The 17,139-nt window shown below is 63.1% G+C and overlaps 3 protein-coding genes across 3 annotated transcripts; all 3 read left to right on the forward strand.

Annotated features, from left to right (window-relative positions):
• Positions 1–219: 219 nt before the first annotated feature.
• On the forward strand, positions 220–2,226 carry LDBPK_261200 (hypothetical protein, conserved; the record flags this gene model as incomplete). Its single annotated transcript, XM_003861659.1, has 1 exon — positions 220–2,226. The coding sequence occupies one exon, from the start codon at positions 220–222 to the stop codon at positions 2,224–2,226; it is 2,007 nt and encodes a 668-aa protein (XP_003861707.1).
• Positions 2,227–3,908: 1,682 nt separating this feature from the next.
• On the forward strand, positions 3,909–13,238 carry LDBPK_261210 (hypothetical protein, conserved; the record flags this gene model as incomplete). Its single annotated transcript, XM_003861660.1, has 1 exon — positions 3,909–13,238. The coding sequence occupies one exon, from the start codon at positions 3,909–3,911 to the stop codon at positions 13,236–13,238; it is 9,330 nt and encodes a 3,109-aa protein (XP_003861708.1).
• Positions 13,239–14,035: 797 nt separating this feature from the next.
• Positions 14,036–15,961, forward strand: LDBPK_261220 (heat shock protein 70-related protein; the record flags this gene model as incomplete). The annotated part of the gene is made up of 1 exon (XM_003861661.1): positions 14,036–15,961. The coding sequence occupies one exon, from the start codon at positions 14,036–14,038 to the stop codon at positions 15,959–15,961; it is 1,926 nt and encodes a 641-aa protein (XP_003861709.1).
• Positions 15,962–17,139: the final 1,178 nt, after the last annotated feature.

Below are 17,139 nucleotides of genomic sequence, written 5' to 3' on the forward strand. Positions count from 1 at the left end.
CACGCGATTTCTTTCTCCTTCCGCATGCATGCGGCGCTCTGCCGCAATCGAGGCAAGTTGTGCGCCGACCCCATCCGAGTGCAGCGCGCACACGCATAGAGGCGATACACGTTCGCACCTGGCGCGTGCCACCCCTTTACGCTGCGCCCTCTCTCGTGCTCCCGCGCACCTCCTCTCTTCTCTGCACCCCCCTCCCTCCGTCCTGGAACTGGCACGCCAATGTCATCCACTGACATCCGCAGCACCAACGACATCACCTCAACGGTGGTGTCGGACACCAATGAGTCCTTTGCCACGTCCTCCGGTGGCGCGAACAGCACGGCAAACACGCTCACCACCGATGGCATCATCCGCGAGTGCATTAAGCAGGGCTTTTATCGCAACCCCATCTGCAACGAGAAGCTGTACTTGCACAATCGTGGCTACGACAGCATTGCCCCCACCGCCTTCGAGCCCTACACCGACGTAAAAGTGCTCTGGTTGGAGGGCAACGGACTCTCGGTGCTGCCGTGCGGCGGGGGCTATACGCAGGTGCGCCCGCCAGCGCGCGTGGACCCGTTTGCGTCGGAGCTGGAGGCAGCCGAGGCTGAGCGGGCCGCAGTGCCGGCTGAGCCTTTGGCACAGCACGTAGACCCCAACACAGAGGCGATGCGCCACCAAGACGCGCTCTCGCCAGACAGCGTTGCTGAGAAAGAGTCCTCGCTTCCGCTGGCGGCCGATGTGCCGCCAGCGGACCGCGACGCCTTCAGCTCCCTCTACCCAACCGTGCGCCAGCTGTACCTGCACAACAATCTCTTCCGATCCATGCCGGACCTCTCGCGGTTCGAGAGACTGGACACGGTGAACTTATCAGGCAATTTCTTCAAGACGGTAGAGCCGCACTGTGCCCACTACGACTCCGCGGTGCGCCAGCACCATGCCAGCGAGGTGGCAGACGGCACATCACCGACGTCGGCAATGACCTCCGGTGCGAGTCTCTTGCTCTCCAAAAGCCTGCAGCGCGAGCAGGAGCAGCGGCGGCAGCAGGTGTCGCATGACCCTTACAGCGCAGGCGGGACTGCGCCTTCCGAGGATCTGACCGTGGTCGCCTTGCCAGAAGACGCTAAGCGGCAGCGTGCCGTGCAGCTGGAGCGCTACCGCCACACCACCGATGTCTTCTCGGTCTTCTGCGGGCACAGCCCACTGCCGGAGAGCGAGGAGGCGGAGGAGGCAAGGGATGAGGACCACCAGCGCAGAGTCTCATCCTTGCCCCTCAAGCAGCCGCCACCGCCGGCGCCGGAGCACCGCAACCCGTGCAGCTCGCTGCGCAGTCTCAACCTGGCGGGCAACCGCCTGCAGGGCTTCGAGGACTGCCTCGGGCTTCTCTGCTACCGCTCGCTGGCGGTGCTGGACCTCAGTCACAACCACATCGCGGACGGCGAAGCACTGCTGCTGATCCTCGAGCGCCTGCCGCGCCTGCAGTCGCTCAAGCTCTCCGGCAACCCGCTCGTCCGGTCGCTCCCGCGCTACCGCAAGCGCGTCCTTTCGCGGTGCAAAAGGCTGCTTCACTTGGACGACCGCCCGGTATTTGCCGAGGAGCGCCGTGTGGTCACGGCGTGGGCCATCGGCGGCGACGACGGAGAGGAGAAGGAGCGGCACGCGATTCAGGAAGAAAGGGCCGCGGCGGAGAAGCAGCGGCTGGAAGACTTCCGCCGCCTCATCTCACGCCATCAGCGCGCCGGCGCTGCTGAGGCGCCGCACGAGGACTACATAAACGCCATCACCACGGTGGCAGCGCTGTCGACAGCCGCGGACACGGCCGACAGCCGCGGCCGGAACCGCGCCGGTCGAAGCTCCAGAGAGACTGGGCAGCGGCACGGCCGTCCGCCGACGTCCGAGCTCGACTCCTCTTCCACCAGCTCTGAAAGTGAAGATGACGCTGATGACGACAACCAAGCCGGCAGCGGCACAGGTGGGCGGTCAGCCGCGGCAATGAGGGCAATAATGATGAATGTGAGCAATACTGATGCGCAGGCCGACGCCTCTGATGCTGCCGCAGTTGGGATGATCGCCAGCCAACACGAGAACAAGCCGCTCAGAGAGGTTCGAGCCGCATCGTCGTCGCAGCTGCAGCAGCAGCAGCGTGTGCTGAGTTCGAATCAGCGTGTCGAGGCGGCAGCCTCGACCGCCACAGGCGCAGGCGATGACAGCGAGAACGACGACATTTTCGTTCCCAGTGCGGTGTAAAGAGAAAGGCGGAGTGAAAGACGACGACGATGTGGAGGAGGGGCAGACACAGAATGGAAACACCCCCTGTTGGCTTGTGCGTGCGTTGGGTGTGTAGGTGTGTGTCCTGCTGGCGTCTGCCGTTGTGACGCTTCTGGTAGCCGGTGTGTCACTTGCGGCAACCGCCGACTTAGCGGCTGGCCGAGATGCACGCCAGCACCATCCGCACTGCGGTTGTTTTCCTTTGATTAGTCGGACACGCCGCTATTCCGGCCACCACTAGCCCCCTCCCCCTCCCCCAGCCTAGCATCCGTTTCGCCAGCGGTAAGGCAACTGCTATGGTCGGGCTTTTTCTTTGATGTCCCATTCTCCTATACCTGTGCTGGGCGACGCAGCTCGAGAAAGAGCATCCGTATCAGCGGCTTGGTCACAGTGGTAGTGGTGGTACGGCCATGATACACCTTTGCTGGTGCCTGCCTCCCTCATCCGCAGCCGAGTCTCGAGCTCGAGGCGCATGTAGAAAGGATAGACTGAGTCTAGTGTTCATGGAAGCGGGGCGCTTGCGGACAGGCACGCACACGCATGCGCACATGGCGCAGCGAGCCCCGCCATCCTCTCCCTTCCTCACGTCTTTTTGCTCTGTTTCACATGTACATACTTTAAGAGAAGGGAGGAGGAAGGGGGGCGCACTGGTGCTCCGCCGTGCTGCTCCGTGTCTGTGCAGCTTACACGACACCTAAGGGGGATAAAGTACGCAGTAGAGGCGGTGGAAAGAGCGTGTGCATGGATGGATGCAGCAGACGTACTCTTGCGTGATCACAAGAAAAGGAGCGTGCATCGCAGCAGAAAAGAGAGGGGAAGGGACGCAAGGAAACGAGCTGCACACCTGCACATCCTGCGGTCACTTCGGGGCGTGATTGCTTCTTCGGTCTAGTGAGGTCAAGTGTGCGTGTGTGGCGAACAGCGCACCCCGCCCTGCTTCTCCCGGCCCCCTCCTTACTCAGACAGAGACAGCGGCAGGGACATGCTAGCTCTTCTTCCTCTGCTCGCCCGCTCAGTATGGGGTGGGTTTATGAAAGAGAGAAGCGCACAAAGCAGTTGCGGTAGCGGTGAGAAAAGCACACACACACATATATATATACCTCAGCTCAAGGCCACTCTGCCAGCTGAAGACGTATTGTCAACTCTCCCCCTCCCCTTCCCCCCCCTCCCCCGCTCCTCTCTCTCTTTGTCCTTCTTCAGCTTCGACACTCGGGGCAGTGCAACGCCCCCATCCCCAGCTCGCATTCGCACAAGCGCCGCGGACAGACGACCTCTGTCGGTCTCTCTAGGAGGTGGGGCTTTTCTGCTCATAGATGCTCATCATACGCAGAGCAACGCACAGGAAAGTAACCCCACGTACACGATTGCGCGCATAGACGCGACGCACACACACTTCTACGCTTCGCTTTATACTGTGTATATTGCCTTCATCACAGCCCATAGATCACGACTGCCTCGTGCTTATCCTCCTCTTTCTCCATGCACTGCGACCCCTCCCTCCCTCCCTCCCTCCCACACACACGCGCTTTTCTCGAGCTTCGCCTGCGCACTGCACACAGACATTGTTTGCAAGCCGCATCACCTATTCGCTCGCGGATTTTTATTTGTCAGCTGTGGCCCCTACCCGCACCCCTCACCGCTTCGCTCATTCGCAGCTGGCCATGGCTGACCGCACACATCCGCTCCGGTCGCACACAAAGGTCCTCGCGGCCGTGAAGCCTAACCTGGAAACGCGCAAGAATCACCAGCTTGACCTGAGTGGGCCGCGACGCAGCAACAGCGACGCGGAAGATCATCACGGGGAGAACAGAAGTTCGGAAGAGGATGCGAAGACGACTCGCGAGCCGCAGGAGCACTTGCATAGCCGCGGCGAAGCACATGCAGGCTTCAAGCCCCTCTCTTCATTCTCCTCTGCCGCAGCGAGCGCAGGCCCCACCTGCCTCGTCTCCTTCACGGGTTTCCGTGACGAGGATGAGTGGGGAGAGAACGGCGATGAGGGCAACGACGCGTATGGCAACCCCTTTGCGCACGCCGCAGGCGGTGATGCGATACCTTGTGCGGATTCGCTCTCTGTGTGCACGCAGATGGTCTCCGTACTGCCAGGGGTTCGGGTCGAATCGAAGCTGACGAGCTCTACAACCGTCTTGGTGGCTCGGCGCGGCTTCACAAGGAAGCGGCTGCTCGCCGCTCGTCAAGGAATACCAGTGGTGCTGCCGAAGTGGGTGGCGATGGGATGCCCAGCGCTGCCCACCAGCGGTGGCGTTTGTGGTGCCAGCGGGGCTGCCTCTGCCTCCCTCCATGACCTGTATGCCGTGCCATGGCTGTATGGGTACGCCTTTTCCACAACTGGGCTGTCAACGTCGGAGAAGGCGGCGATAGACAGCGTGTGCACCGCGCACGGGGCGGTTGTAGAGCCCTCTCTCACGTACAAGTGCGACGTGCTGCTAACTAGCGCGGAGTGCGTGCAGGCACTTCAGCGACTTCTCCGTGCTGACCGAGAAGGTGATGCGGCACAAAGACGCCTTAACCAGCGCCTACGGCACGCAGCGATGCAGCGCGCTAACGCGGGGCTGATGGAAAGCTCAGGTCCGGAGATGGCGCCACCTGGCCGTCGTGGTGGCGCGCCCAAGGCAGCGTGGCTGACCGACAAGGTGCGCTTTGCGCTGGAGCTCGACGTCCCGGTGGTGGACTACGTCAAGCTGTTCACAATGCTGCGTCTGGACCGCCTGCCTCCGCCGACGTGGACGCACGGCATAGCAGCGGTGATGTACAAGTCGAGCACACAGACGCGCCGACCCTGCAACGACGACGCGGAAGACGGCCAACACCAGTACGCGGACGCGCTCGACGGCAGCGACTTCGACGCAATTCTTGAAGTCTGTCGTGTGGGCTCACCAGCGGGGGGAAGCTCTGAGTGGACGCGCATCCTCTCCGTCTTCGCCGACCGAGGTGACGCGTCGACAGCCAGCTGCGGTCTCCAGAGCGACGGAGGCGCGGCAGATAACGGCAAGGAGGGCAGAACGTCCCCCATCCCACTCGACAGCATCGCCCTTGGGGGCGACTCTAGGCAGTCCTCCTCGTCCTGCACCGACTCGGCGTCGACGGTGTCCGACCCGGATGCGTGGGAGGAGCTGCTGGGCTGCGCGCTGGCGTCCTCTCTCGACGAACAGCAGACTCGGCGTGCGGACGCGTACCCAGGTGTTAGCAGCTCGGCTGACGCCATCAATGCGGCCGACCATCTCACGGGTACCACTCCCACGACAGCTACGGCTACGACTGCTACGACTACAATATCGCCGGCTTTAGAAGCTGGCTTGGAGAGGCTGACAGTGAACACAGCCGATGTAGAGAACCTCGCTAATGCAGGCGCGGAGGAGCCGTCGACACTGCAGGTTGTCCTTCCGGACTACTACAGCGCAAACACCGGGCTCGGACTTCCTCCAGGTTCCTCATCTCAGGGGTGTCATGCTGGCCAAGAGTTGCTGACGGCGACAGTGGGTGCCAGCTGGGGCACCGCTGCCGTAGACCCGTCGCCTCGGTGGACAACAAACGCCCTCCTTCACCGTGAGCCCGCGCCACCGCGCCAGTCGAGCCGCACCGACGAGCTAATCGCATGTGAGCAGCGCGATGGAGCGGATGCAGCGGCGCTGGGGCAACGCACCGCTGAGTACTACGCCATGCATCGCAGCGCAGAGCGTTTTCCGCCGCAGCTGCCGGCGCGGGATGCGGTACCGCAACACGCCGCTGCGATGCGCCCTGACGACAGAGTGGCAGCGTTGTCGCAGACATTCGCGGGCGGCGGAGAACTACTAGCCGCCACCCAGGATTTGGTGGAGTCCTGCGTGGCGGCGGATGAGCTGGACCTGGCATCCGCGCAGCAGCTCGATGCTTGCGAAACGAGAGTTCGCGGTGCCACCACGGCACGCCGAGCTTCGCCGCTGCTCGCCATGCATCCGCCGTACCTCACCATATGCGTGCTCGGATGCACCGAGCTGGAGCTGCGCAAGACAGCGCGATGGTGTGAACAGTGCCGGCTGCTGCGCTCTCCTGTGCCAACATCCGCCACAGATATCGTTCTTCTTGGGAGCCGCCTACTCACCAAGAAGCGGTATACGATGCGCCCCGCCGTCGATTCACGCGACGACGAGAGAGGCACAAAGAGGGGCAAGAAGCGGCGGCCGCAGCGACCCGCACTCCGCCGCAGTGCCTTGTCAACTGGGAGCTTCGGCGCGAATTGTCACCGTTGCGACCACGCTGGCCATGGTGTGGCCGTGACCATACGGTACTGGGAGATGGACGCCGCGGTGGTGCGGACGCTGGCGGACGTCTGCGGTATTCCACGGAGCCGCATGGCCCCGCTCCGGTGGCTCGAGGACGCGGCGTCAGAGGCGCAAAAGGCCTGCGAAACGGCGAAGCTCGCAGCGAAATCGGAGGCGGCGCAGCGGAGTGCTGCGCATGGACGGACTGTTGACGGCAAAGGACGCTACACCGACACGTGTTGGACGGCAGTCACCACACCACCCGAAACGCTCGTTGGGCTACTAGAGGAGCACCTTGCGGCAGCGGCAGAGTCCGAGGCGAGTGCAGCACTGGCACGGCGGCCGCTCTTTCACGCGCTCCCGCCGCTCTCGCCCGATGAACTACCGGACATGGCAGACCTCAAGTACTACATACGGGTGCGGCAGGCACCTGCCATCTCGTGGGCAAGCAGCGCCACCCCCATAGCGGCACAGGGGCTCCACGGCATCGCAGCAGCAGCTGCATCGGCTGGCTTGGAGTCGCGAAAGCAGGTAAAGGACGGCGAGATGCACTACAGTGCGCGGCCGGATCTGGGCAACTCTGCGAAGCAGCCGGCGTCCAGCAGCGCACCTGTAGAGGAGGACGACTCGCTGACAGCGGCAACGTCTGTATCTGTGGTTTCAGTAACTGCACCGGCATCCTCTAGTGTTCAGCAGCCTCTGCACGAGGAGAAGACTAGCCTCGGCGCCGAGGATGCGCAGCATTCCTACAAAGAAGCCTTGGAGACGGCAGTGCGTCGGTTCACTCAGCTCGTCGCGCTCTTCCGTGTCTCAGGCGACGGCGACGAAGCACAAGGGAGTGCCGGCGCTGCCGAGATCGGCCGTGAAGGACGCGGCACGGTACTCGCGGCATGCCATTTCTGCTGCGTTGAAGGCGAGTACGCTCGCGTGGACTGGGCTGTGGTGCGTGGCCTCATCCGCTACGGCGGCGGCCGAGTTGAGAAGCGAGCCGCACACGACTGGGAAACACTTTGGCAGCAGCAGCCTTCAGTGGCCGTGGCGGCTACAAGCGCTGGTGCGCAGCAGGATCAGGAAGCGCAGCGCTTCGCGCGCGCGCTGCGCCGTGGCGTCGCGTATGCAAGGCTCCGGCAAAAGCTGCGTCGTGTGAGGGGAGACGTCGAGACCGCACACCAGACCAGCCGCCAGGCCCGTGACAAAATGCCCTCTGGGTGCAACGGCGCCGTGTGCGCGAGCGCCGACGCAGAGCAGGCGAACGCCGCCGAGGTGGCCCGCCTCACGGCCAAGCTGCAACTGATGTCGCATCTATGCCAGCAGGCGCCGGTGCTGTGTCTGCTGCCGCACAGCTTCCAGCGCGCCGCCGGAGACGAGAGCGGCACGGCTAGCGCTGCTGATGCAACCGTCCGACGCAAGAAGGGCTTGCCAGGCCGCGCCGCAGCAGGGCCAGCGTCAGCTTACAAGCGCCTTCACGCTCTTCACCGCCTCCCTGCCGTGACGATGGACTACGTGCTTGCATGCGTCGCCGTCGGCTACTGCCTCAACCCGCACAGCTGCTTCCTATTTGACATGTCGATCCCCAGCGCGCCGGACATGCGCCTCTTTCACCACCAGCACGAACAGCGAGGAGGCGGTGGCGCACCCTCGCAGAAAGCCCCGGCACGGCACACGGGGACTCAGCTACGCCTCGACGTCGAGGGAAGCATCACGCCCGAAGGCAATGGTGACGAAGCGGGGCAACGGTCGCGCGCTGGTGCTGTGACCGCTGGCAACGGCTGTGTTGGCCAAGCTAGGGCGCCGCCGTACAGGCCGGCGCTTTCAAGCTGGGTGCTGGAGCGCCGTTACAGCAAAACCGACTCGGTGGGTGTGTGCATATCGGTCCTATGGAAGCTTCCCACGCCGCCGGCTGCGGAGGGCGAGAGGTGCTGGTCGCGCGTTGAAGCAGCCTCTCCGTCGGCGACGACTGCCACCATCGAGCCTCGTCTCACGCCCGATGCATCGCTGGTGCCGCTGCTCCGCGTGCTGCTTCTGGGGCTTCGCAACGCGGTCGGGGCCTTGGGCGGCCATGTCGCCGATACCTTCTCGCCGTCGGCTGTCACGCACGTCGTGTCGGTAGACGTGGGCGGCATTCTCTCTGGTACTATCGGCGACGCGTTCACAAGTGACGTGGTGAGTAAAAGGGATGCCGTGGTTGGCAGCAGTGACGGTGGCAGATTTTTTCCGTACTGGCCGATGGAGAGCATCGAGAGCGTTGCGCGCTGCGCCGCGCGCGACGAGGTGTCGTTGGTGGGCCTCGAGTGGTTGGCAGCGTGCGTCGAATGGGGCGCTTTCGTGGATGAGGCGGGGTACGCGCCACCGGCCGACCTGCTCGCGCTCGTGCAGGTGGAGAAGCAGAAGGCTCTGCTTGCCTCCTCCCAGGCCGCTCGCACAGCGGTGCACCGACGAGCTGCACAGGCACAAAGGCCGCCGCCGCCGTGGCAATCGCCGAACCACTGTCGCCCGAGCGAGCACCGGGGCCATGTAGCCGCGCCCTCTCCCGCCGATCCGGCGCCGTCTGGTGCTCTGGAGGCACACGAAGCTAGCCGTGCGCCGCACCTTGAGCAGCACCGCAAGCGGGTGGGGATCCCGCCACGTGGCGCGTTGGAGTCGGGGGCGCCACACACACCGCCGCATCCTCGGCTGCTGGACTACGGCCCAACGCCCGACAAAGGCGATAAAGAAATGGAAGAGCATAAGGAGTGTCGCACACCGGTGATGCGGCGCGTTTCCGGTGCGTCGACGACGTGGTGCGATAGCGGCGTAGAGCCGTGCACGCCTCCCGTCAGAGACGCACCACCGCCAGGTAACGTCGCGCAACACCGTCAACAGTCTCCGCCGCCACAGCCTCTCTCCTCACCGGTGCCGCCTCCGCCTTGCTCGCAGACCCCGTCCGGCCCCCAATCCACCTCGCAATCCATGACCCTTCGTGCTTGCAGTGCCGGGACTCCGTCCGCTGGCGGCCATGGCCACCACCTTCAGCATCGCCGTCGCTACTCATCATCTGCTTCGCAGCACAACACCCGCTCGCTGCTCGAGCAGCAGGACGCGGAAGCTTACGTGGAGCACCTCGGCAACCTCTTCAACTTCTTCTCCCCAGGATCCACGCCGCTGCCGTCATCGGCGCAACGCTGGCGCGAGCGCTCAATCGCCACGCACGCTGATCCCGACGCCGGTACCCCGCAGCGACTGTGCAGCCCGCTCCTGCCGCACACTCCCTCGCAGTTACACCCGTCAAAGGTCACCTTTTCCCCTCGTGAGCCTCACCCGCACTGTGAGCGCATGCGTGAGCGCGGCGCCTCCGGCACGTCATCTTCGTCGGAGTGCACACAGGTGCTCACTCCATCAAAGACGGGAGCAACGCTGCAGATGACGGGAGCGGAGACAACGGGTTCCACGGTCGGTGCCAGCAATGCCCTCTCAACGCCACGGCGTCGTACACTGCGTGGCGCTGCTGCTGCTGCTGCTGCCACGGCTGCCTACACCTCATCAGCAACCAAGAACTCAGCCCTTTCAAGCCCCGACAAGCAGCGTCGCTGCACAGAAGAAGTTGCCATCGGCATGAATAGCTCGGTAGCGGACTTGCAGAGGTCGAGGGCACTGGTAGAAGTTGTCAATGGTCCCTATGATGTGGAATCTGCTGCGCCGGATGCAAGCGCGCCGCCTCCGCAGCGGTTCATACTACCGAGCTTGCTAGGCGGAAGCACCGAGCTGAGTCGTGGCGGCACCGTCGAAGCAAAGGCCGATGGCGTCAGCAGCACCACGACCATCAGCTGTGAAGAAGCCGATGCCAAGCAACGACAGCCGCAGGGCGGTGGCTGCACGGGGAGTGTGCGCGGCGCCCAAACACTGGACGAGCTCGCCGAAGGGATGGGGCCGAGGTCGATTGGAATGGCCGCTGGGACTGCGCAGCAGCACCAAGCTCACAAACGTAGCCGTGCAGCTGGAGGGCAGCAGGACGCCAGCCACGCGCGCGTCCACGTGGCGCTGGATGGGCCATATCACAGTGGGCCGGAGGCCTTCTCGTGGATGCATGATGTTATTCCCGACTCGCAACCGCAGCGGCAGGATATCGCGGTGGTGGCGTGCGCAGACGCGGAGCTCATGAGCGGCGATGTGCTGGTGCCCACCACCTTTATCGCGGCAACAGCCGAGGTGTACGCGCCGACTCCTGCTGCGACGGCAGAGACCGCTGCTGGCTCAGGCCATTGCAAGGACGCAGCCACCCGTCTGCTGGCCGGCGATCGCGAAGAGGCGGAGCATAAAGACGGCACGAAAGGCGTGTCTCCTGCACCAGACGTGATTGACACAGCCACTGGTCTACCCATTCCCAGGCCACTCACAGCAACAGGGCCGACAACATCGTTGGAGCACACGGCTGTGCGCCCTCTTCTTGGGTCGTGTAGCGCGCCACGACGGCCCTCTTCGCCCCCGTATCCGTCGACAACAATCGTGGCGGATGCCTATGAAGGAGCGAGCATCGTCGCGAACGCGGCCGAGGAGGAACAGCGATGCGGAGCGCAATGTGCGCACACCGACAGCAATGCGCAGGGGCTTTCTCCGTGGTCCCGGCACCGGCCACTGAGCCTGTCACGTCGTCCCTCGCCCTCGCCGGCGCCGGCACCGTCACCGCTGCACACGGAGCCGACGGCCCTCGGCGCCGGTACCGCGGCCGCTACTCTTCCCCGCGCGACGGTGGCGACATCGTGCACATATGAGTGCCTGCGCATCTATGTGTTGCATGACTTGCCATACCGAGAAGTGCGTGTGCGCCGATGCGAGGAGGCTCTCGAAGTCCTGACACGTCGCCGCGACGGGGTGGAGCCGAGACCGCCCATCGGCGGAGGGCTGCGCACCGCAGAGCCCCCTGTGAAAGGGGGCGACCACTGCGGCAGCGTCGATGTTGCCTCCGACCCCTCTCTGCCTCCCACGGCCATGCATCCTGCACCGCCTCTCCGCTTTGTTGCTCGCTGCGAGGACGCTGATGTGGTGGTGACGCACCAAATCAACCTCCGTGAAAGTGTCCTTGTGGCAGCAGCAGCCGGGTGCTGGGTGGTGCGGCCGGGGTTTCTGGAGTGCGTCGCCGCTGTCCTCAACGGTGCCTGCTGCTGGAGCGACAAGAGCAGAACCACCAGTTTCATGCAGAATCCATGGCCCACGCTGCAGCTGCAGCCGCAACGGCACCTGGCCCTAGCCACGGCTGCCGCGGCGCCGGTGACGGCGGCGAAGAAGACGTCCGCACTCTGCGTGGCGCGCCTGCGCAAGGCCTTGCCTACATACGAGTGGACCGCGGAGGTGCTGCCACGTGTACCGGCGTCGGGGTGCCCGCCGGAAAGCGGCAGCATGCTCCCGCTGCAGCGGGCGCTGGTGCAGCAGTGTCGTCGGCAACGGCAGATGCGAGAGCAGGCAGCAGGCGGCAGCGTCGCAAGTGGGGATGCGGGACAGCCGTTCGCCGCTAGCCGACCACGTCAGCGCCCCTTCGAGGGGAACAGCTTTGTTCTCTTGTCTTCTTTTCCTGCAGTAAATATGTTTCGGGCGCGCGGGACGCGAACGGCCGAGGTGGGTGTGACGGATGCGGAGAGCTGCGGCACATCATCGCGGGTGCGCGCCATCGAGCGCATCTTGGAGACCGGCGGCGGATGCCTTTGCTGCAGTGTGCAGGTTGGTTCTGCAGCAGCAGACGAGGGGGAGAAGACGGATGGAATCACCGACATTGTCGCCGCATCCACGCACGTTCCGCCTGCCGCGCAACAGCGACTGCGGTGCTGCGTATGTGCGCCATCACTGCACGGGCAGGGCTATGAGCCGCCGCGGCGCGGCCTCGCCTACACTTCCGCAGCGGTGGTGATGGACGCGGCGCTCTACCATGACCTCCTGTGGCTCATTTGCTACCAGGTACACCGGAAGCCTTCTGAGACACTGTACGTGTTGCTCGATGGAAGCCTCCTCGGCACTAGTGCAGACGACGATCATGCCGGCACCGTCGTGTACGTGTCACCGGCGCCACACACGGCTGTCACCGCTGGTGCTGCCGCTGCCGCTGGCGCGGGTCGCAATGGCGAAGAGGCGGACAGCGCACGCCTGTTGGCCACGTCGTCCCTCTCCGAGCACGACCGCATTTATAAGAAGCGGCGCACCGAGGATGTGGAGGCGCACAACAGTACCCAGCCAACTGCGGAGCCGGCATCAGAGGCGGCGACCGTCGCAGCCGGTGCATTTGCGGTCCCCACCACCTGCACGGTGGCGGCGTGGATCTCTAGCTGGCTGCTCGCCTCCCCAAACGATAGCAGTTTCTCAAAAGCGGGCGATGGGCCACCACCGTGTCGCCGCGGCTATGCGCCAGCTGCTGCGCAAGCGATGCGAGGTCATCTTTGTGCTTGCTGCGCGGCAGTGAGCGCGGTCGACGATGATGTGCGTGTGCCAAGCAGCGCCAGAGTGTCATATAACGTGGCGGATGTTCCGTTTGCTGTGCCCTCCGTTCAAGAAGTGCATCAGGCTTGCATCGATGTAGGTGGTGACACGAAGGCCGGGTCTCCGATGTCTGCAAGCCGCGTAGCTGTCCGTCGTATAGAGTTCCGAAGCACGGGCTGGGTCGGCGCTTGCGTGGCCGCGGGTGGTGCCGCTGTGATGGCCGCCGCCACTGACGGTTGGATGAGGGAGTGTGAGGCGCACACCCTCTGGGGAACCCTTTTCCTGGAATGATGCTGCTGCGAGAACTGCGACGAGGCGCGCGCACCTCCACACTTTTTTTTTCGCGGCAGTGCCGTTTTCGCAAGAGCTTTAATCGGAGAGCAGCACATACTCACGGCATCCCTCTGCCCCTTCCGCGTCGAGGGTCCATTCGTCTGGTTCTCTGAGCGTCGGGGACGCGGGGCAATCTAGGCTCCCGCATCGCCTGTGATGGGGGCGAAGGATCAATGAAGCCCCGCACGCGCTCACTCTCTGGCACTTTCTCTGTTATCCTTTCGCTTCTTGCGAACTGCAAACATCATGTGCATGTGGGTTGCGCACTGCCACCGTCGTGTCTGGGCACGCACCTTCCTGCCTGCTGTCGCACAACGACGACGACCTTCCATCGCCCTTCTCTTTCCTCACCCCTCTCCCCACCATCCTCTTTGCTGTGCCGGCGCTAGCACACACACACACACACACACACACGCACACATATATATATTTATTTATTTATCTCTAGTATCAGCAACGTCTCGTTTTGGTTTCATTTTCTGTGAAAGACTCCCTCTCTGTCTATCTCCCTCCCTCTCTTAACGCGGTGGAGTTGCAGTCAAGGGTATCCGTGGTCAGCGGTGCACGCGCACGCACGTCGCCTTCGCATACAGGAGGTACAAGGCTACCCGACACGCACTGAGAGCTGTGCAGCTTACGTCAGGCGAACCCTATCACACGCATTTTTAGACTCGCCCTCACCCGTTGTTTGCTTGTTTTTTTTTTGTTGTTGTTCTTTCTAAACCAGTGTGCTGCGGATACCGTGCGCGCCCATCATGTCGTCTACCAACGCCATCGGCATCGACCTGGGCACGACGTACTCGTGCGTGGGCGTCTTCAAGAACGAGCAGGTGGACATTATTGCCAACGACCAGGGTAACCGCACGACACCGTCCTATGTGGCCTTCACCGAGACAGAGCGCCTGATCGGCGATGCCGCGAAGAACCAGGTGGCCATGAACCCGAGCAACACCGTGTTTGACGCGAAGCGCATGATCGGCCGCAAGTTCGACGATCCTGACCTTCAGTCGGACATGAAGCACTGGCCCTTCAAGGTGACCGTCAAGGACGGCAAGCCGGTCATCAGCGTCGAGTACCAGAACCAGTCCAAGACCTTTTTCCCAGAGGAGATCTCGGCTATGGTGCTGCAGAAGATGAAGGAGACGGCGGAGGCCTACCTCGGCACGACCGTCAAGGACGCCGTCATCACCGTCCCGGCGTACTTCAACGACTCGCAGCGCCAGGCGACGAAGGACGCCGGCTCCATCGCTGGCCTCAACGTGCTGCGCATCATCAACGAGCCCACCGCCGCCGCTATCGCGTACGGCATGGACCGCAAGGGAGACAAGGGAGAGAAGAACGTGCTCATCTTCGACCTTGGCGGCGGCACGTTCGATGTGACGCTGTTGACGATCGAGTCCGGCGTGTTCGAGGTGAAGGCGACCGCGGGCGACACGCACCTTGGGGGCGAGGACTTCGACAACCGCCTCGTCGACTACTTCGCCACTGAGCTCAAGATGCGCTGCGGCAAGGACTGCCGTGGCAACGCCCGCGCCACGCGCCGCCTGCGCACGGCGTGCGAGCGCGTGAAGCGCACGTTGTCCAGCTCCACGACAGCAAACATCGAGATTGACGCGCTGTACGAGGGCAGCGACTTCTTCTCGAAGATCACGCGCGCGCGCTTCGAGGAGATGTGCCGCGATCAGTTTGAGAAGTGCCTGGAGCCGGTGAAGAAGGTGCTGGCGGATGCGGATATGAAGCCGCAGGACGTGGACGACGTCGTCCTCGTCGGTGGATCGACCCGAATCCCAAAGATCCAGCAGATTGTCTCGCAGTTCTTCGGTGGCAAGGAGTTGAACCGCTCCATCAACCCCGATGAGGCCGTTGCGTACGGTGCGGCGGTGCAGGCGCACATTCTCGCCGGCGGTCATTCCTCCAAGACGGACGGGCTGCTGCTGCTTGACGTGACGCCGCTCTCGCTCGGTGTGGAGACAGCCGGCGGTGTCATGTCCGTGCTCATCCCGCGCAACTCGACGATGCCGGTGCAAAAGACGCAGACGTACTCGAACAACGCCGATAATCAGCGTAACGTGGTGATCAAGGTGTACGAAGGCGAGCGTCCGCTGGTCTCGCAGTGCCAGTGCCTCGGCACCTTCACGCTGACCGACATCCCGCCCATGCCGCGCGGCAAGGCGCGCATCAACGTCACCTTCGACGTGAACACGGACGGCATCCTCATCGTGAGCGCCGTCGAAGAGTCGGGTGGTCGAAAGGAGGCCATCACGATCCAGAACGACACGGGCCGTCTGAGCAAGGAGCAGATCGAGAGCATGGTGCGGGAGGCCGAGAAGTTTGCTGAGGAGGACAGGATGAACAGCGAGCGCGTCGAGGCGCGCAACACGCTGGAAAACTACACCTTCTCCATGCGCGCCACCCTGGACGACCCGGATGTGCAGAATGGAATCACGCAGGGGGACCGCCAGAAGATCCAGGACGCCGTCAGCGCTGCCTCGAGCTGGCTTGAGAGAAACCGGGAGGCCACCAAGGAGGAGTACATGGAGCAGACGAAGCTGATCGAGGGCATCGCGCACCCGATCTTGTCGGAGTTCTACAAAAAGCGTGTCATGGAGGCCCCACCAAGCGCTGGGTCTAAGGACGGTGCCCCCTCAGATGGGGTCCCCCACGCCGAAGACGTTGACTAAGGTGGCTAGATAGGACTGCGCACGGCTGGGCTGAATGGAGAGAGGGCAGAGAGCAGTAAATCGAGGAGAGGTTTGGGCTGGATCCATGTGTGCGTGTGAGAGAGCTCCGTCGGTGAGCGCCGCCCCCCCCCCCTCAACCTCTCTCCGTATGCATTCATGCGACCTCTACCTCCTCCTCGCCCGATATCCCTTCCGCTCTCCCTCTCGCCTCTGCGCCTCCATCGCGGCGCACGCCCTCTTATTCTATTAAGGGTCGCCCTTCACTCTCCGCACACCGAGAGAGAACCCACACACACACACAGGGGCATGGCGCCATGCCCGTGTGTGTGTATTCTGTCTCGGTGTGTGCGTGTTTTTTTTTCTCAGGTCCATGTTTTTACATGTTGTTGTTGTTTTTTGCTCGTCGCTGTTTTCTTTCTGTCGGTCTGTCCCACCCACCCCACCACCAAGACCACCACCTCTCCATACACGCAACGCGCATCATATTTCTTCGCGACTGTGCTGTGCGTGAAGTCATGGTACTCTGCGCGTCTGTCTGTTGTGCGTGTAACTCGGGAACGCAAACGTCGTTTTAGTCGTTGCTGTCGCTTATCGTCCTTTTCTTTTTCACATCTCCGCCAACTGAGAGCAAGCGAAGATGGTGTGCAGGGTAAGCGAGAGCAGAGAGGGAAAACAGCGACGCAAGGAGAAGAAGTCATCGCAAAGCCGTCGAGCGATCTGCTTGTAGCCCTGGCGCTGGTGGAGGCCTGGAAAACGGCCACGGTGGTGGGGAGGGGGGAGGGCTCGAAAGGCCTGCATGTATGTAGGTGCCCTTGTGGTCTTCTTCTCATGGGAGAGGGGAGGGAGGGGAACTTCACCTTTCGCTGTTCGTGCCGCTCTGGCACCACCAACGGCATCATAAGTGCTCCTATAGAGAGAAACTGAGAGTAGTACTAGGAGGCGGATACGCGTGGAAAATAGAGAAAGGAGGCTGCGAAAAGAGAAAGATACAAGCGCAGGCACCACGAATACCGGCGCACGCGTCGGGTCAGAGTTGATACAGGGAACGATGCCGTCAACGACGGAGGGAAGAGCCGCTTGAGGGAGAAAGTGAGTCGGGTTCGTGGTTCCGTCTTCCTCACCCGCCCTCCCCCCTCACCTTCAACGATGTTCATTTTCGAAGAGCAACCTCAGGTGTG

The sequence above is a fragment of the Leishmania donovani genome, chromosome 26 (genome assembly GCF_000227135.1).
Source record: "Leishmania donovani BPK282A1 complete genome, chromosome 26".
Lineage (NCBI taxonomy): Eukaryota > Euglenozoa > Kinetoplastea > Trypanosomatida > Trypanosomatidae > Leishmania > Leishmania donovani.